Below are 23,997 nucleotides of genomic sequence, written 5' to 3' on the forward strand. Positions count from 1 at the left end.
CATAGTAACTGTGTATCTCTATGGGGATCTTGATACAGAAATTTATATGAAAGTTCCTAAAGGACTTACATTTACTAGTTCAAATGTTTCCAAACCCTAGAACACGCACTCAATTCGGTTGAGGCGTTCACTCTACAGTTTGAAGCAATCCGGAAGAATGTGGTATAACCGTTTAAGTAAGTATTTGATTAGTCATGGATATGTGAACAACGAACTATGCCCTTGTGTGTTCATTAAGAAGTCACATTCCAAATTTACGATTGTTGCATTATATGTTGATGATATGAATCTCATCGGAACTCCTGAAGAGCTTGAGAGAACTACCGCGCACCTGAAGTTGGAATTTGAGATGAAAGATCTAGGTAAAACTCGATACTGTCTCGGTCTAAAGATAGAGCACCGTTTGGATGAAATCCTAGTACATCAATCAAACTACACCCAGAAAGTGTTGCGCTGTTTTAATAAGGATACAACGAAGCCTTCGAGTACTTCTATGGTCGTTCAATCGCTAGATGCAAAACGAGATCCCTTCCGTCCGAAGGAGGATGATGAAGAGATTTTGGAGCCTGAAGTTCCTTATCTAAGTCCGATAGGCACTTTATTATACTTAGCCTACTACTACGAAACCATTTATTAATGTCGCTATGATAACCGACAAGAACCATGTATTACTGTCGGATATTAAGCAACATCCGACAGAAAATGGATGCAGTGGTGGATATAATAAGTGATAGAATTGCCAACGTCATGAAATGAATTTTTCGACAAAAAATACTCTAAAACCGACAGAAATTGTGTCAGATATAATCGATAGAAATTGTGTCGGATATAACCGATAGAGAATAAATTAATAATGAATAAATAAGAGGATTCTCTATCAGATAAAACCGACAGAACTTGTGTCAGCTATAACCAACAGGGAATATATTAATAATAAGTAAGAGCATTATCTGTCGGATAAAACCGACAATAAATATATTAATAATAAAAAAATATAAAAAGGACATGAGAGCATTCTCCCTTCTCTTTCTCGTTCTTGTTGACCATTCTTCTCCCCTTCTGCTCGAAATGACCTAACATGCTTGAACCATATTCTGCAGCTAATGAGTAAACTAGATTGAGCTAATAAGGTACACCATATTCTTCAATTCTTCAAGACAGAAGATACTCTGGATGAATCGATCTTTTTGATAACTTTTAAGGATCGCACCAAATGAACATATAATAAGAAGATGGACTTTCATAAATTATGAAGGTGCAACTTCCCACTTGAATCTGATAGAAAAGAATGGGCAAAAGCTGCATGTATGGCAGCCCCAATGGGAAGCACATCCTTATCGAGGATGTAGTGAGGACTATGCGATGCATGTATAGCTCCTATCTTCTCATTTCTTGCGCCTAAGAACAACATGAATCCAAGCACCTTGTCTAAGTAAAAAGCAAAATCCTCACTCCCCATGAAGCTATGATGTTCATTCCCAAAGAATTCGACCTCAGCGGAGCACCGGTGGACGGCTGCTTGCCCTTTTACAACCCGTCAGCAAGAAGAATTTCAGTTGTATGTTTACACTTAGCTAGACGTGGTTACAATTTACTAAACAAACAATAAGTTGCATAAATCAGGGTTTAGCGTTCATATGCAATTTTGTTTTTGATTAAAAATATATAATGAACAAATAAATCCCTAAATATCTATGAAATCCCAATAAGATGGAGCCTTTATTGATATCTTCCAAAATATGAATTATTCATATCCAACAAAAACATAAATTAAATCATAGGTAGAAGCATGTGGAAGGACTTACAGCGCTTTGCTTCTCTGTGATCAAGGGCTTGCATAGCTTCTGCCTTGTTCATCCATGGTGATTGAAGCGAGAAGGAGAAGGGGAGAAGAGAATATGGAGAAGAGAAAAGGGGGAAGGGAGAAGCACCGGCGCAAGGAAGAGATGAAGGGGTTTTATTTTGGAAAATTTTCATTACTGTCGGTTAAAACCGACAGAAACAAAAATAAACACCGACAAAAAAATTTCATTACTGTCAGTTATAATCGACAGGAAAAAAATGGCGGCAAAAATCCCCCCAAAATTCCATCCCAAAATTTTAAATTCCCCCCAAAATTTTGTTACGATTTAAAAAAATAAAAAAATAATTGTTTGGTTTAATAAATAAATAATATGTATTTAAATATAATACGTTTTTAGAAATTAAATAAATAATTGTTTGGTTTAATAGATAATTTTTACACTTTTGGTTTTATAGATGATAACCCATGTAAAAATATGCGATAAAGAAACAAAAAGAGAATTGTACAATGAAAATATCATCACACAAACTAAATATTGTCTAATCAATACTTGAAAAACATATATAAAAATTTAGCACAAATTAGTTTTCCCACTTCAAAATTTAGGCAAATTTAACGGAGATATGCATTCTGTGAAACTAGTTTCCATGATCTAACCGTCAAACTTGTTTGTAGTTACTACAAGATCGCATACGTAAAAAAAAAAAAAAAAAAAAAAAAAAGGACATTTAGAGATTAAGTAACAGAACAAAAGTTTTCAACGGTCATAAACAAAAAATCATAATTTAACGGTTATTTTAGCTCCGGCTTTGATAATTTTTTTTACAGCTACACTCCTTGACCCTATAAGAATGCAATGAACTAATTCGATCTTCAATTTAAAATATTTACACTAGTGGATACCACAAAATCTTATTTTATACTTAATGGAAGTGTAACATTAACTCTTAAGTGTTTATTTAATCTACCGTTTTGACGCGATATGCATTTTACGAAACTTTTTTCAATAATCCAACCATCAAACTTGTTTGTACACACTCCAAGATTGTATACATAAAAAATCGTAAAAAACAAACATTCAGAGATTATGCAACGGAACAAAAGTTTTCGACGGCTATAAACGAAAAATTACAATTTAACGGTTATTTTAGCTCTGATTTTAATGATTTTTTATAGCTACACTCCTCGACCTTATAAGAATATAATGAATAATTTGATCTTCAATTTAGAATATTTACACTAGTGGATATCACAAAATCTTATTTTATACTTAATGGAAGTGTAACATTAACTCTTAAGTGTTTATTTAATCTACCGTTTTGACGCGATACACATTCTATGAAACTTTTTTCAATCATCTAACCGTCAAACTTGTTTTTACACACTCCTAGATCGCATACGAAAAAAACCACAAAAAAACAAACATTCAGAGATTAGGTAACAGAACAAAAATTTTCGATGGTTATAAACGAAAGATCACAATTTAACGGTTACTTTAGCTCCATTTTTGATGATTTTTTACAGCTACACTCCTCGACTCTATAAGAATGCATTGAATGAATTCGATCTTCAATTTAAAATATTTACGCTAGTGAATATCAGAAAAATCTTATTTTATACTTGATGGGGAAGTATAACATTAACTTTAAGTGTTTGTTTTATGAATTCTTGCTATAACCGCCAGAATACTAAAATAATAAAATAGTCAATTTCTGTCGGTTATAACCGTCACCATTAACTAAAAACCGCCATAATATGTTAAAAATAAATTTCTGTCGGTTATAACCGCCAAAATACTACAATAATAAAATAGTCAATTTCTATCGGTTATAACCAGGACCATTAACTACAAACCACCGGAATATGTTAAAAATATTTATAAAAAAAAAAAAGAATTCAAAATATTGGCAGATATAACCGACATAATTTTATTGTTATCTGACACTAACTGAATGATGTGTCGAATATCTTTTATCCAACATAATGGCTTATTAAACTGCCACCATCATCCGACTCCTAAAGCTAATATTGTAGTAGTGGCTCAATGCACTAGACCCGACATCTCCTTCGTTGTTAATCTTTTGGCAAGATACAGTAATGTACCAACGCGTAGACATTGTATTGGCGTGAAAGACATCTTCCATTACCTTAAGGGTACTGCGGATTTGGGCTTGTTCTATCCCTATGGATCCTCGAGTGATACTGCACCCCCTGCTTCTCGAGTCGATTCTCGCCTTGTTGGTTATGTTGACGCAGGATACTTGTTTGATCCACACAAGGCGCGTACTCAAACGGGTTATGTCTTTACCGTTGGAGGCATTGCAATCTCTTAGAGGTCAACTAAACAGACCTTAGTTGCCACTTCGTCTAACCAAGATGAAATTCTCACCTTACATGAAGCAACTCAGGAATGCTTTTGGTTGAGGGCAGTAGTGGGCCATATTCGAAGCTTCTGCAATCTCTACCCCACCGTAGATGTCCCTACAACGATCTTTGAAGACAACGCAACATGCATCGAACAGCTCAAGAAAGGTTATATCAAAGGAGACAACACCAAGCACATTGCGTCGAAGTTCTTCTTTTCACATCAACAACAAAAGCATCAGAAGATTGAAGTCACGCAAATCCGTTCACAAGACAATCTGGTCGACCTCTTCACCAAATCACTGTCGAAGATGACGTCCTGTAGATGTTTCTTTTGACTTTGCATTTCTCAGATAGTTTTCCTTAGACTATGGATTTTGTCCCTACTTGGGTTTTGGCCATAGCCTTAGGGTTTTTTAGTGGGACTCACTTCCTTATGCAAGTTCCTACCTTATTGAGAATAAGCGTTGTTCCTTACAATCAGTGCCGATGAGCTAACTTTCTCAACTTTTGCATGATTCTGAATCTACCTTGAGTATTTACACACTCAAGGGGGAGTGTTGTAAACTTTCCTAGTTTATATATGATTGTGTAAATCCTAGATTAGATTTGATTCTAGTTATCCTTTCCTATTTCAACTTGTATTCCTTGGGCATGAAGGAATTTCTTCTCTCCTTTACTACTATAAATAAAGGCACTACGTAGAAGGGATAACACACACATCCCTCTACACATTCTACAAACACATCTCTCTCTTTTCTCTCTCTCTCTCTCTCCACCGCCGGCCTCCTTCCCCTTGTCAGATAAAATAGGCTACAACATTCTTATGTTTTTTTTATATGTGAAAAGAAGGAATATCTTTGTCCATGCATGCACCTATTCACCCAACCAAATAAAGCACCTATTCTAATATATATATATATATATATATAATTATTTTTTTGTCTCAGATTGAGTGTACCTTTCGGTGGTGATGCTCATTAGCTTATTAATTATCATTGAATTATTTTAAATTTTGAGATTTGTATAGTATAAATTAAATCAAACTCATTCAACACTAATAAATAGGATGCTGAATATCACCATCACTTTAAGAGTAGTTTTAGATTAAACTCTCCATTTGAAGCATTATTACATGAACTAATCAAGTGAACATGGGAGAATTAGTGTTCTCTTCTCTGGTTGCTCCAATTTAAACTGCATTTTCATATTTGCATTCATAATGTTGTCAATCATATTGAATTCAATAGAATGCTTCTACTTGAATACTAATTCTTTAAATTTCAGTTTATTTATTTATTTATTTTGAATTTATATAAAAAAAATATAACGTTTGAGTTCATATTTTTAAAGTATCCAAGACGGCCCGAGATTGGTACAAACTACTGAATATGTAGATATTTGAAGATAGAATAGTTGTAAGTTTTAATTTTCTACTTTCTAGAGATGAAATATTTTATTTTGAAAATATAGTTGGCAAACTTGATTTATCTAAATTGTTTAAAGTAATGTGCTACTTTGTTTTGGTTTAAATTAATTTATTTTTTTAATCAAGTGTATTTTGGAGTAGATTAGGATATATATCGCTCAAAGAAAAAATTAGTCAATATAATAGTTGTAAGTGCACAAGAGGGTTTTGGATTATTACTTAATTCTAAGTGATGTAAAAGTTAATTGAACTATTTCATTTTATACATCTAAATTAAAATACTGATATTTACACTCTAAAAATGTCATAATTGTGACATCCCACATCGCCCAAGGGAGTGATCCTTAAATGTATATTCCCATCTCTACCTAGCACGAGGCCTTTTGGGAGATCACTGGCTTCGGGTTCCGTAGGAACTCCGAAGTTAAGCGGGGGCTAGAGCAATCCCATGATGGGTGACCCACTGGGAAGTTGCTCGTGAGTTCCCAAAAATAAAACCGTAAGGGAATGGTAAGCCCAAAGCGGACAATATCGTGCTACGGTAGTGGAGCGGGCCCGAGAAGTGATCCGTCCCGGGCCGGGATGTGACAATAATAGTCTCCTCTATGACAAATTTTTCGTTAAGTTTTTTTAAAGTTGAAGTGTAGAATGACAATTTTAAAGTGTTAACAATCATTTTGGTTAAATTATATATAACGTGAATACCATTTTGAAGTGCACCTACTACAACATTTGGTTATGTTACAGAAGCAAAACAACACAAAAGAAGGCAAAACGAAAAGAAAGGTGTATCAAAGGCATCAATTTTTGGCATCCGATCCTTCTAAGTGTTCCTCCTTGTATGAGAGAATATGGATCTTTTGTTCGACTTTTGATAAAAGGAAAAGAGATTCCTAATCTCACAAAGTTACTGCAAATCTTTAGTATTATACACGTACGACAAGGCTTCTTTTGCATGAAACCTAGCTCACGTAAAAAGTAAAGTTGACAATTCTTTTTTTGGTACAGAGGAGGGCAAAGCCCGGCAAGCAAAACAAAAAAGCTAGGCAAGAACAGCCCTAGGAAGGGCCCTGCCAATAGAATCAGAAACTAGAAAATTAGTAGCAGTGGTAGGAGGTGAAGCAAAACATGAAGGCCAAGGGATAACCCATGACACAAGTCAGCCATGTGATCAGTTGAGGCATTCTTTTCTCTATAGATATAAGTGACTTCACATCATCAACTTTTTTTATGGCTTCTTTGCAGTCAATAATGAGATTGTAGAGCAGGTCAAATACCTTTCTTACATTTTTTGATATATGAAAAAGAAGAAATATCTTTGTTCATGCATGCACCTATTCACCCAACCGAAAAACGCACCGATTATTATAATTTTTTGGTCTCAGCACCTATTCTAATTGAGTGCATTTTTGCTCAATTGAAAAATAGTGGTGATGCTCACCAGCTTATTAATTACCGCTATATCACTTTAAATATCAAGATTTGTGTTGTATAGATTAAATCAAAGTCATCGAACAGGTAATCGTAAGATGATGAGCATTATCATCACTTTAAAAGTAGTTTTAGGTTAAACTCTCCATCTGAAGCATTATTACATGAACTAATCAAGTGAACATAGGAGGATTAGTGTTCTCTTCGATCTCGTTGCTCCAATTTAAACTGCATTTTCATATTATCATATTGAATTCAATAGAATGCTTCTACTTGAATACTAATTCTTTGAATTTCAGTTTATTTATTTATCTTAAATTTTATATCAAAAATATAACATTTGAGTTCAAAATTTTCAATGTATCCAAGACGACCCGAGATTGGTCAAAACTACTGTATGGCTTAGTAACTTATCTCCCAAATGCAACGGAGATGACACCAGATTTTAAAACAACAATTAACTATAATCACAGTTTTGTAAAAATAAATTCTCTACTAAACAATGAACCCTAAATGACAAGTGCCACAAAGTTTGAACACAAAAAAGAGACGTTGAGAAATGCAATTAGAGATTAATTAAACTATCCATCCTCCCTCCTAATGAATCAGTAAGCATATTCATACTGTATGCCTCTTCTGATTCAAACACTGGCAAACACAATTCTTTATACGATCTGTTTCAAAAAAGCTCTTGCTACGAGAGCAAGAAGGTCGAATATGTTTGGTTGAGCGGCTATGCTTTCGTCATCTCATCTCATTGTGCTTTTGAACAATTAAAAAAGTCCCAAGATTTCGAAAACCATTAAGATAATCGTTCTTCAGGTTCTTGTTTTAATCAATCCCTTAAACTTAATTAATTAATAATGCTAATGTTGGATTAGTTTTATTGTCTGGAGTATTGTAGTTTGAAGCTAATTAGTCAAAAGTTAACATTAATCTCTCATGTGCTAGCCACTATTCAAATCAAAAGTTGGAATTACTCGACCCAAAACATCCTTTTGTCCGTACGTTAGGGTTTTTCGACTTGAATATGGTTTTGGGTTCTCAATGCCTAACAACTTCACTTGTAAAACCCTAGTGAACCTTAAACCTATTAATTTACACCACCTGATTGGAGGGAAGAGACCGATACACATGTAAACCCTAGTCATCCTTTGCCTAATTACATGAGATTGCTTTGGTAAATGTTTGAAGAGATTTAATTTCGTAAACTTGTAAAGACCCTAGGATGAGAAACATAGATTTCGAACAACTTTGACTCCATTGCAATTAAACCACATTGAACTTGTAAAGACCCTAGGAGGAGGACCAAATTGAACTGATACCATCTTGATTTTTCATAATTTAAAAGTAACATGTGCTGAATAATTAAGGGGCCAAATGGCAGACAAACTTTGGTGCAAGATGATGGACAAATTTCGGTGTAATAATGGCTAACATGTTGTGAATAAATAAGGAGTCAAATGACAAATAAATTTCAGTGTAAGATGACTGACAAATTTTGATGTAAAAAATGGCGGACAAACTGCCTTAACCAACTGATTTACTACACTTTCGGATAAATAAATTGACTTTTTTTCATACGAAATATATGAGTTGTTTTCTAACAACAATCTTGTTTACCAAAAAAAACACAACAATCTTGTCAATATTGTGAACTTATGTTTTGAAGGTATTTCAGTAAGATGGGGGTAAGGGCCTAGGAAAATAAGAAAGTAAAAATGTAAAACCTGTTGAAAAGACTGGTGGGTAATGAATGCCCACAGTGCATTGGTAGAAGTTTTCCAGCATTGGTAGAAGTTTTCAATGTCCATACAAATTGAAAACTGACTTTGAGGATGCAGGATATCATATTGTCAAAAGGGTGTTGTAAATTTCAAATGTAGTAATACGAGTTGCTCTATAAATAGAGCACTCGACTGCAATCAAAAGAGACAGAAAACAAAATCAATAACATCCGTATCCATTCCTCTCTTTATTTGTCATTCACTTAAGTTATAATTACGGTGTGGTACTTTACATCTGCTTCATATCTATCACTAAAAATGTTATCTCTCTAACTTTTACATATTTATAACACGTTATCGGCACGGGTCTCTAAATATAACTATTCTCTCATTTCTCTTCGCCGAACGAAAGAAAGAAAAAATGTTTCCTCTAAGGTTTTTACTGTTCATCTTCTTCCTCTGCCTCAACTGCGTGGTATACCCTCGCGACGAATTGTTTGCTCCATGCCTGCTCTTAGTTCTCAACCTAACGGTTACATATGTCTTTGATTTCTTGTTTGGTTTGGATATTGATTACTAACCCAGTGTTTATTTATGTCAATTTTACTGCAATCCAAGATGGTGCGGTACAATCGCCTATCTTGAACTGCAAATTTATTCTTACTGCGATCCAAGATGGTGCGATATCATGGCCTATCTTGGACTGCAAATCTAATTTTACTGCAAATTTTAGGTGAAGCAGTATAATCACCCACCTTACCCTGCATATTTTAAATTTGCCTGCTGTTTAATTTCACTGCAATTTTAGGTGGTGCGGTATAATCGCCCACCCTGCTCTGCGTATTTAAATTTTCCTACTACTTGAGTGGTGTGGAATAATCACCCATTCTATATTACATTATTTCAATGAGAATGGTGCGGTATAATCGCCTTCCTCATTCACCTTGAAAATCTCGAGCCAGAAGTTTGGAGTGCTTATCATTTTGGCTTGAAGATCAAAATGAAAAATTCGTAACAACCAGAAGTTCTAACACTATATTCCTCCAGGAATACATATTATTGCAAGTTCTTACACATCTCATTTTCTTTCAGCAAAGACAATGGGGAACTTGACGAAGCTTGATTATGCTGCCTTGGACATTACTGGGAAGAATTACTTGACCTGGGTACTGGATACCAAGATCCATCTGGAAGCAAGGAATTTTGGAGATACCATCAGGGAAGAGAACAGCTCATCCTCTCAAGATCGGGCAAAGGCCATGATCTTTATTCATCGCCATTGATGAAGCAATAAAGAGCGAGTACTTATCGGTTGAAGATTCGTTAGCTCTCTGGAAGGCTTTGAGAAACAGATATAATCACCAGACAACGGTGATTTTTCCAAGAGCTCGCTATGAGTGGACTCACCTAAGGATCCAGGATTTCAAGTCAGTGGCTGAGTACAATTCTGCGTTGTTCAGAATTACCTCTCAGATGAAGCTCTGTGGGGAATCCATTACTAAGGAAGATATGCTGGAAAAAACTTTCAGCACATTTCATGCCTCTAACATGCTTTTCCAGCAGCAGTATAGAGCACGAGGCTACACTGAATACAACCAGCTGATATCTGTGCTCCTGGTAGCCGAACAAAATAATGAGCCCTTGATGAAAAACCATAATTCCCGACCTACTAGATCTGCACCATTCCCAAAAGTGAATGCTGCTTCCTTCGAAGTAAACGCCATATCCTCTAGTGGTGATAATCATAAACGAGGACGTGGCCACAAGCGAGGTAGGTGGAATAGGAAAGACAAGAACCATGGAGTTCAGTTTCACAACTAGGTTCTGAGGCATAATTCAGGCCCGAGTTTTAAAAATGTAAATCGCCACAAAGGCAAAGCTCATATGAACAATGCTCCCAGGAACTCTAAAGAAGCCTGTTATAGATGTGGTGGCAATAGGCATTGGGCGCGTACTTTTCGTACCCCAAAATATCTGGTGGATCTGTATCAAGCCTCCTTCAAGGAGAAGGGTGTTGAGACCAATTTTCTCGACCAGGCTAGACCAGTGGATATACCTGATCCTGTGTGAGACTTATCAGGACAGTTAAACACAACTCACTTAGATGTTCCAGACTTTATTGTGGAAAGGGGAAATGAAGTATACCGGTCCGATTAAATCATTAATGTACTTTTATTATGCTGAAATTGTAGTTTAAAAGCATTAGAGATTCAATAAAAGTGGCATGTAAATTTCTTGTTATAACTTGCTTTTAACTCTGATTCTCTTACTCAAAGAGCATGGATAAAAACTATGGTCATTCTCAAAACATGAGAAATGGCGAAAATATTTGTCTTGCAGACTGCGCAACAACGTATACAATACTTCGAGATCGAAAATATTTCTCAAGATTGATGCTTACAAAAGTAAGGGTAACAACAATATTAGGACCTTCAGATGTAATTGAAGGCTCAGGGAAAGCTCAGATTATGTTACCAAATGGAACAATATTGTCCATACATAATGCGTTATATGCTACTTGATCTACTCGAAATTTGTTAAGTTTCAAAGACATACGTTTAAATGGATACCACATTGAAACGAAAAGTGCAGAAAATGTGGAATATCTATGCGTTACCTCCAATGATACCCAGAAGCGTATATTGGAGAAGTTGCATGGTTTGTTGAGTGGATTGTATTATACACACATAAAGACAGTTGAATCATATATTGTCATGAACCAGAAGTTCATTGATTCAAAAGTTTACATGCTTTGACCGTCTGGGTCATCCAGGATCTACCATGATGCGTATGATCATTACCAACTCTAATGGACATCCATTAGTGAGCAGACACATTGCTATCTCAAATGATAACTCTTGCAAGGCTTGTTCTCAAGGGAAGTCGGTAATTAGACCATCACAACTAAAGGTTGATGCTGAATCCCCATCATTTTTGTAAAGAATTCCCATCATTTCTGCAAAGAATTCAAGGGGATATTTGTGGACCTATTCAACCATCATGTGGACCATTCCGATATGTTATGGTTTTGGTTGATGCATCTACCCGATGGTCACATGTTTGTCTCTTGTCTACTCGAAATGTAGCCTTTGCGAGACTTCTTGCTCAAATAATTAAGTTGCAAGCACAGTTCCTAGATTACCCCATTAAGTCAATCCGACTTGATAACGCTGGTGAATTTACGTCTCAAACCTTTGATGATTACTGCATGACATTGGGCATTGATGTTGAACACCCTGTTCCTCATGTCCATACTCAAAATGGTTTAGCAGAAGCATTGATCAAGCGGCTTCAGTTAATAGCTCACACTTTGCTTATGAAAACCAAATTGCCAGTTTTTGCATAGGGACATGCCATCTTACATGCTGCATTATTGGTTCGATTGAGACCTATAGCCAACCATCAATACTCATCAGTACAACTCGTGTTTGGACATCAGCCAAACATTTCACATTTACAAGTTTTTGGTTGTGCTATTTATGTGCCTATTGCACCGCCGCAACTCACTAAAATAGGACCTCAATGTAAACTGGGAATTTACGTGGGTTTTGATTCACCATCTATCATTAGATATTTGGAACCCTTGACAGGTGATATGTTTATAACTCGTTTTGCTGATTGTCACTTTGATGAGACAGTCTTCTCGTCGTTAGGGGGAGAAAATACCATTCTAGAAGAACAGAAAGAGCTGACATGGGTTGTTCCCACCTTGTCTCATTTTGATCCTCGAAGCATTTAATGTGAAAATGAAGTGAAAAGGATCATTCATCTTCAAAGTATTGCTAATCAAATGCTAGATGCATTTAATGATGTTATGAGAGTGACAAAATCACATATACCAGCTGCAAATGCACCTGCAAGAATTGATGTCCCTGTTGGACAAAATAAAGTGGCAGCGAATGATTCATCTGGTGCACGCCTGAAGCGTGGTAGACCTCTAGGTTCAAAAGATTCAGCTCCTCGAAAGAGAAAGACAAAGGCACAACTGAATCCAAATGAAATCATTCAGGAAGAGAAAATGAATGATAAATCCATAATTCATGATTCTGGACTTCTACAAAAAAAAATGTTCTTGATGAGAGACATGTCCCTGAAGAGACAGAAGTACATGAAAGTGAAGAAATCTCCATAAATTATGCATGTACAAATGAATTGTGGGATCAGAATGAAATAATCATTGATGATATGTTCGCATTTGCAGTAGCCACTGAAATCATATTAAGTGATGATATTGAGCCTCGCTCTGTTGATGAATGCAAACAGAGACAGGATTAACCAAAGTGGAAAGATGCAATCCAGGCAGAATTAAATTCCTTGAAAACGTGGAATATTTTTGGACCAGTAGTCCAAACCCCGCCTAGTGTAAACCCCGTGGGTTACAAATGGGTATTCACAAGGAAACGCAATGAGAAAAATGAGATTGCATGATATAAAGCACGACTCGTTGCACAAGGTTTTTCTCAAAGACCTGGAATTGATTATGAGGAGACATACTCTCCTGTAATGGACGCAATTACGTTCCGTTACTTAATAAGTTTAGTGGTTTCAGAAAGACTTGACATACGACTTATGGATATCATCACCGCATATCTATATGGAGAATTAGATATTGACATATATATGAAAGTCCTAGAAGGACTTAAGTTGCCTAAAACAAGTAACAAACCACGAGGTATGCTCTCGATCAAATTAAGGCGATCATTGTATAGGCTAAAACAATCTGGACGAATGTGGTATAATCGTCTCAGTGAGTATTTGATCAAAGAAGGGTATTGTAGACATCGAAATTTCACTGAAATAAATGTTAACCAATGTATTAAAATTACAACATTTACTTATTTCACCTACATCACACACTTACTTCACCAACCTCACACACTTATTTCACCTACATCACACACTCATTTCACCTACAACTTCCATTTACTTCACCTACAACATCCACTCACTTCACCAAAAAAATGGATGGTGGTGATTCACTCTCAAAGCCTATAAATAGGCTTCTCCATCAAGAGAAAAAGAGAAAAAAAAAAGAGAAATTGACATACACACCAAAACCTTGAAGCCTTGAAGCTCTAAAGCTCCCAAGAAAATCCCAAAGGATTAAGAAAGCAATCTTCGTTCTTCGTCAAATCCTCCTTCAAGATCAAGCCCCAACGGCCCTTGAAGAACTCCCACCAACTCAAGATCAAGCCCCGACGGCCCCTTGAAGAAAGTGTTCATCATTCATCATCCGTTCATCCTAAGATCAAGCCCCAACGGCCCTTTGGATCAACAACCTCAACAAACCCATACACCCATTCTTCAAGATCAAGCCCAACGCCCCTTGAAGATCCATTCATCAACTGTTCATCCTTAGATCAAGCCCCGACGACCCTTTGGATCAACAACTCATCCACAAACTTACACCCTACGAAGATAGAATCAGAGGATCAAATTACAAAGAGATTGTAACCCCAAAATCATTAATACAAAATATATTTTGTACACTTATTTTTGTCTCTTGTTTCAGGAATTTTTCGTGTTTACAAACTTGGCACGCCCAGTGGGACCTCTCTACCTCTCATCTCTATCCTCAAATCATCGAAAAACGCAAATGGCATCAAGAAAAGATCAAGCTGTTCCCGCAATCAAAGCGAAGAACAAGAACATCATCGTCGCAAGTGGTGATATTTCGGGCATCACAACCCGAAGTAAAGCAAGAGCTTTTTTTGCCGTAGCTTCCGCCCCTGCATTAACTCTGTCAAAGGAACAAGAGCACCTGAGGCACGAGCCTGTGATCACCCTAGCCTCGTTAAGGGCGTCAAGAAGAGAGAGCCCGAGGAAATACTCAGAGTCCATACTCTCCGACGCTGATTCGAGCGGCAGTACAACCATGTAAGTCATGACCACTAAAGCAACTTCAATCGAGGAGCAGTTAGCTCAGATGAATGAAGCAATCACAAAGCTCACACGGACTGTGGAAGAGAAGGACTTGCAGATTGCCGCACTTGTCAACCAACTAGATGCGTGGCCCGACGTGAAAGTCGACCCAAATGTTGGCCTAGTAAAGAAAGAAGTCGACGAAGAAGAGGAGCCTTCATCGGAGAAAGTTGAAGAGAAGCTGAAGATAGACCAAGCAACGGCGTTCATGGGATCTCTCTCTATCCAACAGCTACAGGAGATGATTGCAAGCACTATCAAGACACAGTACGAAGGAAGCTCACATGACTCCGTACTGTACTCAAAGCCTTATTCCAAGAAGATTGATGCTTTGAAGATGCCAAGGGGTTATCAACCCCCAAAATTTATGCAGTTCGATGGAAAAGGCAACCCGAAGCAACATGTCGCCCATTTCATTGAAACTTGTAACAATGCTGGGACAGAGGGGGACTACCTCGTCAAACAATTCGTGCGTTCGCTGAAAAGTAATGCTTTTGACTGGTACACCGACCTCGAACCCGAGTCTATCAACAGTTGGAACCAGCTAGAAAGGGAATTCCTCAACCGCTTCTACAGCACTCGCCGTACTGTAAGCATGCTAGAGCTGACCAGTACGAAACAGTTGAAAGATGAATCTGTCGTCGACTACATCAATAGATGGCGCTCCTTAAGTCTAGATTGCAAAGATCGGCTTTCTGAAACCTCTGCCATTGAGATGTGCGTTCAAGGCATGCACTGGGGGTTACATTACATCCTCCAAGGCATAAAACCAAGAACATTCGAAGAGCTAGCAACTTGTTGCCACGACATGGAGCTGAGTATCCCTAATCACGGGAAAAATGAGCCAATTACTAACTTCAAGAAGGATAAAGTATTCACCCCAAATGTAGACAAGACCAGGAAGAAGCCCGCTAAGGAAGCTTTCACCGTCAACACTACCCCCATCAAGACCTCCTCAGCGCCCATCAAGATCTCCTCCAAGAAGAAAGCAAAGGAGATAAAGACAAGTGAGCCTTCTCGCACCCAAGACAGATACAAGAGCACCTTGAGAGAGTTGGAACAGAAAACGTACCCTTTTCTTGACTCTGACATGGCTGCCATGTTAGATGACTTGCTGGAAAAAAAGGTGATTGAGCTACCCGAATGCAAGCGTCCTGAAGAAATGAATCGCACAAACGATCCTAGGTACTGCAAGTATCATCGTATTGTAAGCCATCCTGTTGGCAAGTGCTTCGTTCTTAAAGAACTCATCATGAAGCTAGCACAACAAGGGCAAATTGAGCTCGACCTTGAGGACATGGCCGCAATGCATACCACTACAATTGCGTTTGGATCGTTTAATCCTGTGCTTCTCCAAGCGACACCTGACCATTCCCGTGAATGCTCAAGCTGCACGGCACCTCCTACACAACCATCACTGGAGGGAAGCGACCAAGATGCACATGCTGATAATGAAGAAGGATGGATATTGGTAACCTACAAAAAGCCAAGGAAACCAAGACCACGAGTCATACAGCCAAAGGTGGAACAAAGAAGAAATCACCACGGCCGCAACAATGTGAAGCCTAAAAGAAACATAAAGCATGATAAAACAACATATGCTGGGGAACCTATGGAGCAGGAGCCACACATTCCCGTTTCTTTGCATGAGTACTTCCCGAATGACTTTTTCCAACAGTGCACTACCGTGGCCTGTCACATGGTTGAAGTAGAAATAGAAGAGCCCTCAAAAGGCAAAGTTATCGCCACTGAGGTAGAAAAGACCCTCACACCTAAAAAAGGTCTGCCAACACACCTTAGCATCGAGGAAGCGCTACCATTGCCAAAAAGATGCGAAGAGCACTAGCAGCAGTCTTGGCAGGTCCCGGCGACCACGAAATGCAAGAAAGTAACGATGAAGGCTCGAAGCTTCAGCCACATGAATGTGCCATATGTTGTGCCACCCATGACGTAATTAACTTCACTGACGAAGACCTACTGTTGGGATCAAAGCCTCACAACCATCATCTCTTCGTCTCCGGGTACGTAAGGGAATACAAAGTCAACCACATGCTTGTGGATGGTGGGTCGGCCATAAACATCATGCCAAAATCAACAATGACCATAATTGACATCAAGGTGAATGAACTATCCCTGAGCCGTCTGCTAATCTAGGGTTTTAACCAAGGAGGACAAAGGGCGATGGGCATGATCCGAGTAGAGATGACCATTGGTGAGCTCAAATCAAGCACGATATTCCACGTGATTGATGCAAGAACTTCCTACAGCTTGCTCTTAGGAAGACCTTGGATCCACGCAAATGGGGTAGTGCCATCCACCCTTCACCAATGCCTAAAATTTTATCGAGAAGGAGTGAAGGTGATCCAAGGTGACACCAAGCCATTCACCGAAGCCGAATCACACTTTGCAGACGCAAGTTCTATATGGATGAAGACATGGTACCGAAGCCCTTCCGGAAGAGATCAGATCCACGGGCAAAGCAGCACCTAAAAAGCAGGAGTGGCAAGCCATGCCTAAAAAGCAAAAAGAGCAGGCTGTGCCATCTTCAAGCAAAGACGATGACGAGTTTGCTAAACCTGCAACAACCAAAGGGAGTAGGATGCCGTCAGAAGGACCGAACGCACCCATATTCCGGTATATCCCGATGTCAAGAAGAAAGAATGGTCAATCTCCATTCGAAACTGGAACAAGAAAAGCCGACACACAGTGGCACACGGATAATGTGAAGTTGCTCAAGACGAATGCAGTTTTGCCTCTGACACAGCTAGGTGGTGCTAAGGTCGCAAGACTACCACAAGGCTTCATAAAAGCTCTACCAAAGAAGGTGGAATCAAGCTTTCTTCCAACCAAGAGGACCGAGGAAGGTTTCGACCCTAACGCCTACAAACTCATGTCAAAGGCCAGGTACGACTTCGCTTCTTCTGCGGCGGCTGGAAAGAAGGTTTCAAACACTGTCAATGACGAAGAACGTAACCTCACCAAAACTCAAAAGAAGTTGAAGGAGCATGGTTACGAAGTTGACAACAACAAAGCCGGACTTGGCTTCACACCAAATGCACCTATGATGATTTCAAACAAAGCGAAAAACACTAGCACTCAATACGTCAGCGTGAGCATTGAACAAGACCAAGAAGAGCCTAAACCCGCCCCTCAGACGTCGGTCTTCGATAGGATGAGCCATTCAAGCTTTAGAATTTCAGTGCTTAATCGCATTGGTGGTCAAGACCGAACCTCTATCTTCAAGAGGCTTAACGCGCCAACATCCCAAAGCTCTATTTTTGAAAGGTTGTTAAAGCTTAAGAAACAAAGCAACACAACTATCTCTCCTCTGCGACGATCAGCTTCAGAAAGATTTGAAGATAATGAGAAGCCTTTTGGAAAGAGGAAGACAACACCAAAGGAAGAAAAGCTCGATGGGTTAGCAGAAAAAGGCGACGTTCGAAGCTTGATTCCTTCAAGGATGAAGCGCCAAGCAATCCTAGAGGTCGACACAAAGGGACCACTGAAAGTAAGAAGGCGTACTATCATCCACACCAGACAATCCTTATGCCAACAAGCTCGAGAAGACAGCACTGAAAAGGAGGTCCAAGATGTTTTCCACATCACGGTTCAAGAAGGTAAAGAAGACGAAATCCCCGAGGAAGATGTCACTGCTGCACCATCACAACTCGAAGATGGGGGGCAAACCACAGTCGATGATCTCAAGGAACTCAACTTAGGTACAAGCAAAGAACCAAAGCCTATCTTCGTAAGTGCATTATTAAGTACAGATGAGATAGATGAGTATTATCAGCTGTTGTCAGAGTACAAAGACGTCTTTGCCTGGACCTTATCATCGCTGTTTATCATCTTGCGGTCAGGCCTGGAACACGACCGATAAAGCAAACTCAAAGACGCTATCGATCTGAGCTTATCCCACAAATCGAGGTTGAGATCGACAAGCTAATCGAAGCAGGCTTTATTCGAGAAGTGCAATACCCCAAGTGGATCTCCAACATCATCATTGTCTTTAAGAAATCAGGACAAATACGTGTTTGTGTAGACTTCCGGGACCTCAACGATGCTTGCCCAAATGATGACTTCCCCTTGCCAATCATTGAAATCATAGTGGATGCAACCACTGGCCATGAGGCATTATCATTCATGGATGGCTCTTCTAGGTATAATCAAATTCGCATGGCCCTCGAAGACGAGGAACTAACAGCCTTTCGTACTCCAAAAGGTATCTACTGCTACAAGGTGATGCCCTTTGGTCTAAAGAACGTTGGAGCTACGTATCAACGCGCAATGCAGAAAATCTTCAATGACATGCTACACAAAAACGTAGAAGATGTGGTGGTTAAGACGAAGAAAAGATCAGACCACTTGAAGGATCTGCGAATAGTGTTCGAAAAGCTGCGTAAATACAACCTCAAGATGAACCCGTTAAAGTGTGCGTTTGGCGTCACCTCTGGAAAATTCCTCGGCTTCATCGTCAAGCACCGTGGTATTGAAGTAGACCAATCAAAGATCAAGGCCATTCAAAACATGCCCGAGCCAAGAAACCTGCACGAGCTGAAAAGTCTACAAGGACGGCTAGCCTTCATCAGACGCTTCATCTCCAACCTCGCAGGGCGTTGTCAACCGTTTAGTCGCCTTATGAAGAAAGATGTTCCATTCGTATGGGACAAAGCATGCCATAATGCTTTTGAAAGCATAAAGAAATATTTGTCAAGTCCACCTGTCCTGAGGGCACCTGTGCCCGGGAAACCGCTCATATTGTATATTGCTGCTCAGGAAAGTTCAATTGGAGCACTCTTGGCGCAAGAGAATGAATCCCAAAAAGAAGGAGCACTTTACTACCTCAGTCGAACTCTCACTGGCGCTGGGTTGAACTATTCCCCAATAGAAAAGATGTGCCTCACTTTGGTGTTTGCCATTCAGAAACTCAGACATTACATGCATGCTTACACCATCCACTTGGTTGCTAAAGTCGACCCTGTCAAATACGTTATGTCTAAGCCAGTCTTGACAGGGCGACTCGCTAAATGGGCTTTGCTTCTTAATCAATATGAGATCATCTACATCCCAGCTAAAGCCATCAAGGGACAAGCGCTAGCAGACTTCCTTGCCGATCATCCAATCCCGGCTGATTGGAAAATCTCAGACGACTTGCCTGACGAGGAGGTGTTCTACATCGACATCTTCCCGACATGGACGATGTTCTTCAACGGATCTGCATGAGCAGACAGAGCGGGGGCAGGAGTAGTATTCATGTCGCCACAAAGGCAAATACTACCTTACTCCTTCCAACTGAGTGAGCTATGCTCCAACAATGTTGCTGAGTACCAAGCATTGATCATCGGGCTCCAAATGGCGATCAACATGGAAATCACAGCTCTTGATCTATATGGCGATTCCAAGCTCATAATCAATCAACCCTTAATTGAATATGAGGTGAGGAAAGATGATCTCGTCCCATACTTCCGGCTAGCGACCCAACTGCTACAAAAGTTCGAAGCCGTGACACTAGAACATGTGCCAAGAAAGGAAAATCAAATGGCAGACGCTCTCGCGCAATCTAGCCTCGAGTATGACACTAGGAAAAGATGAAGCTGCAGATGTGCCAGTTTGCCAAAGATGGGTGATTCCGCTCGTTAATGAAATGTCACTAGATGATACAAATGTCATCTCAGTACTTCCAGTCGATGCTGAAGAGTGGAGACAGCCGCTGATCGACTACTTAGAGCACGGAAAGCTTCCAGATGATCTTAGACACCGTTCCGAAATACGTCGACGAGCACCTCGCTTCCTTTACTACAAAGGAACACTCTACCGACGCTTTTTTGAAGGAGTGCTCCTGAGATGCCTAGGTGAGGAAAAAGCTAATCAAGCCATGGAAGAAGCACATTCAGGTGTGTGTGGGGCACATCAGTCTGGACCAAAGCTACATTTCCAGCTTAAAAGAATGGGTTACTACTGGCCGAGCATGGTGAAGGACTGCCTGGAACACGCCAAAAGGTGCCAAGCCTGCCAATTCCACGCCAACTTCATACATCAACCGCCTGAACCATTACACCCTACAGTTGCTTCATGGTCGTTCGACGCATGGGGATTGGACGTTGTAGGACCAATTACACCAAAGTCATCTACAGGAGAAGCTTACATCCTAGCTGCAACAGATTACTTCTCCAAGTGGGTTGAAGCCATACCTTTAAGGGAAGTCAAAAAGGAAACTATTGTTCGTTTCATCAAGGAGCATATCATCCACCGATATGGGGTGCCTCGCTACATTATCACTGACAACGGAAAGCAGTTCTCCAACCGACTCGTGGACGAGCTTTGCGAAAAATACAAGTTCAAGCAGCACAAGTTTTCCATGTATCATGCTCTGGCCAACGGCCTCGCGGAAGCATTCAACAAGACGCTGTGCAACCTCCTGAAAAAGGTAATCGGCCGAACAAAGAGAGACTGGCATGAAAGAATAAGTGAAGCACTTTGGGCATATAGGACTACACATAAGACTCCTACCCAAGCTACACCTTATTCTCTCGTATATGGCGTAGAAGTTGTTCTACCGCTTGAAAGTCAAATCCCCTCACTAAGGATGGCTATACAAGAAGGCTTGACTGATGAAGAAAATGCAAAGTTGCGCCTTCAAGAGTTGGAAGCGCTGGATGAAAGAAGGCTCGAAGCTCAACAACACTTGGAATGTTACCAAGCACGGTTATCCAAGGCATTCAACAAGAAAGTCCGCCCAAGGTCTTTCCAAGCCGGAGATCTCGTGCTGGCATTGCGTAGGCCTATCATTACAACTCACAAGACAAAAAGCAAGTTCACATCAAAGTGGGATGGACCCTACGTAATACAAAAGGTTTACACCAATGGCGCCTACTTAATCATGGCAGAAGACGGGTTGAAGATCGGCCCCATCAACGACAGATTTTTGAAGCGTTACTACCCCTAAAGCAAACGCACCACGCTCCTGGCCCGCAAGAGCATAAACTGTGTACAGAAAAATCATCACCAAAATCACCATTAAAATCCAAAAAAAAAAAAAAAAAAAAAAACCCATCACTCATTTGAACTACGTCATGACTTGATCCCTCCTCAACCAAGGGTACGTAGGCAACTTGAAACTTCAAAACTTCAAGTATAGTCACATCATCAACAAAAACACAAACACTTTGGAGAATAAAGAGCAAATTCAAGAATGCAAACACTTTATTTCTTTAAAGGAAAAAGTCTGATTACAAAATAGAAGGCAGAAGACACTACTCGAAAACTATGTCCCTAAAACTGCGGAGGCGATCTTCAAGCAAGCCTTCCAAAGTCTTCAAAGTCTTCAAAGTCTCTACCTTGGTGAGAGACAAGATGGGCGACTCAATAGCCATGTCTTTCTCTTGTTCTAGGCGTGAAATCTCCTCCTGGCATTGAGAAAGTGTAGCTCCCCGCTCCCCGAGAACACTTTAAAGTCGTGATGCTTCGATGCCCAACTGCTTTTGCTCTCGTATCAACGCATCTAGACGTACTTGGACGGAAGCTAAAGAAGTTTCTGTGGCTTAATAATCTCCCGAAGCAGCTTGCTGAGAAAACCAGACTTGGGTTAGTGACAAGTCTATTGCAGCAAGCTGGTGAACTCTAACATCTGGACTCAACTTCTTCAAAGAAATAGCACGCAAGGAAAAATACTCAGTTATCGGCAGCGCAGGATTGCAGGACAGGGCAGTCGGGATGCGAGAAAGTAAGCAATGCAGTGGCTGTGCAATGGTTGTGCAGTGACGATTCGATCCGATATAAATACATACATATATATATATGTGCACATGAACCCAGAGAAGCGAATAAAGTGCAACGACTGTGCAAATAATGTTGCAGTGACTGTGCAAATAGCAATCCGTATGCAGTGAAGAATGTAATGAGATGACTGTGCAAACAGAAATCCGCATGCAATGAAGAATGTAATAAGATGACTGCAAATAAATAAATAAATAAAAAAAGTCTGCATGCGGTGCAGCAAGGAACCCAGCAATGCCAATCTACCATACTCGTCATCTAAACAATGTACATGCACACAAAAAAAAGGTGCAAGCTACTGTTAGCAAATCAAAAAGAAAAAGGAAAAGAGATGGTTGTGACAGAATCATTGAAAATAAGAAAATAGGGGAAGGATGGTGCACGGCACCAGCTTGCAAAAGTATCATTTAAAAAAAAAAAAAATAAAAAAAAAAAAAGAGGAAGTAGCACATCTTAATATGTTTTGCTTGTACTTAACACAATACGCTGAATGAAATAAAGCATGTCCATTGATCTCCGAGAAATTACAAATCCGTACAAGAAAAAAAAAAAAAAAAAAAAAAAAAGTGGAGCTTTCACAAAGGCTGCTCACGAGAAGCCCCATTACTTGGCAAAACTCCAGGAGTTGGAGGCGGCGAAGATAGATTATTTGAGGCCTCAATACTTGGTTGAACGCTAGATGACGAAGGCAAAAGGTGCCTCTGAAAAAAAGCCACAAACCTTTTACGGTCACTTTGAATTCGACCTTCAGTTCTTGCAGCTGATCAAGCTTCCTCTTCATGCTCATCGAATAATTATTTGCAAGCATGTACAAATCACTATTCTCGCGCTTAAGCTGTTTGATCTCTTGTCTAAGATTTTCCACCTCCGCTATCAATGATTCAACTTGACGGGTTCGAGCAAGTAGGCGTTGGCCCATGTTGGACACAAAGCCTGCACACTGAACACTGAGAGCTAGGGACTCTTGAACGGCCAACTCATCGGACCGTCTTGAAAGCAGCCTATTATCTCTAGGAGTGCGGAGGTTCCTAGCTACTATCGTAGCTGTTGTTGCATCCTTCATCACGGAGTCTTCACATGTAAGAGGGCTATTAGAAGATAAGAAAGACGGGCACCATATATTACCCTGACGCGGCGCACCCGTATCACTGCTGAGACTCAAATCTAAGCAAATGTTAGATGGGTTAGCCATTTTCAAAGATGTTAAAAGAGAAGGGTTGGATGGAGTAAAATCTCAAAAAAAAAAAACAAAATACACCGGAGACGATTTTCACGAATGGGCAATCTTCAAAGTGTGCATGTTGGATGTGATTGATACCTCTATAAAAGGAGAGACGACACAGCCACCGATTAAAAAAAAATTGAAGAGACACCACTCTTCAAATCTTAAAAGCCAGATTTCCTGCGTAAAGTTCGTCAATGCTTTTCAGACGCAACCTCAGCTTTTCAGATAACACGTGCAACTTTGTCAAAGATCTCTGACAAAGTTGAAAACGCGTGAAGGTCATTATCCCAACCACCACACTTTTACCGACAAGCGTGGG

At 39.7% G+C, this 23,997-nt stretch overlaps 1 protein-coding gene across 1 annotated transcript; it reads left to right on the top strand.

The window, feature by feature from the left end:
* Positions 1-9,855: 9,855 nt before the first annotated feature.
* On the top strand, positions 9,856-10,825 carry LOC137708989 (uncharacterized). Its single transcript, XM_068448139.1, has 3 exons — positions 9,856-10,005; positions 10,094-10,526; positions 10,596-10,825. Exons 1-3 carry the CDS (start codon positions 9,856-9,858, stop codon positions 10,823-10,825), a joined length of 813 nt encoding a protein of 270 aa, XP_068304240.1.
* Positions 10,826-23,997: the final 13,172 nt, after the last annotated feature.

The sequence above is a fragment of the Pyrus communis genome, chromosome 11 (genome assembly GCF_963583255.1).
Source record: "Pyrus communis chromosome 11, drPyrComm1.1, whole genome shotgun sequence".
Lineage (NCBI taxonomy): Eukaryota > Viridiplantae > Streptophyta > Magnoliopsida > Rosales > Rosaceae > Pyrus > Pyrus communis.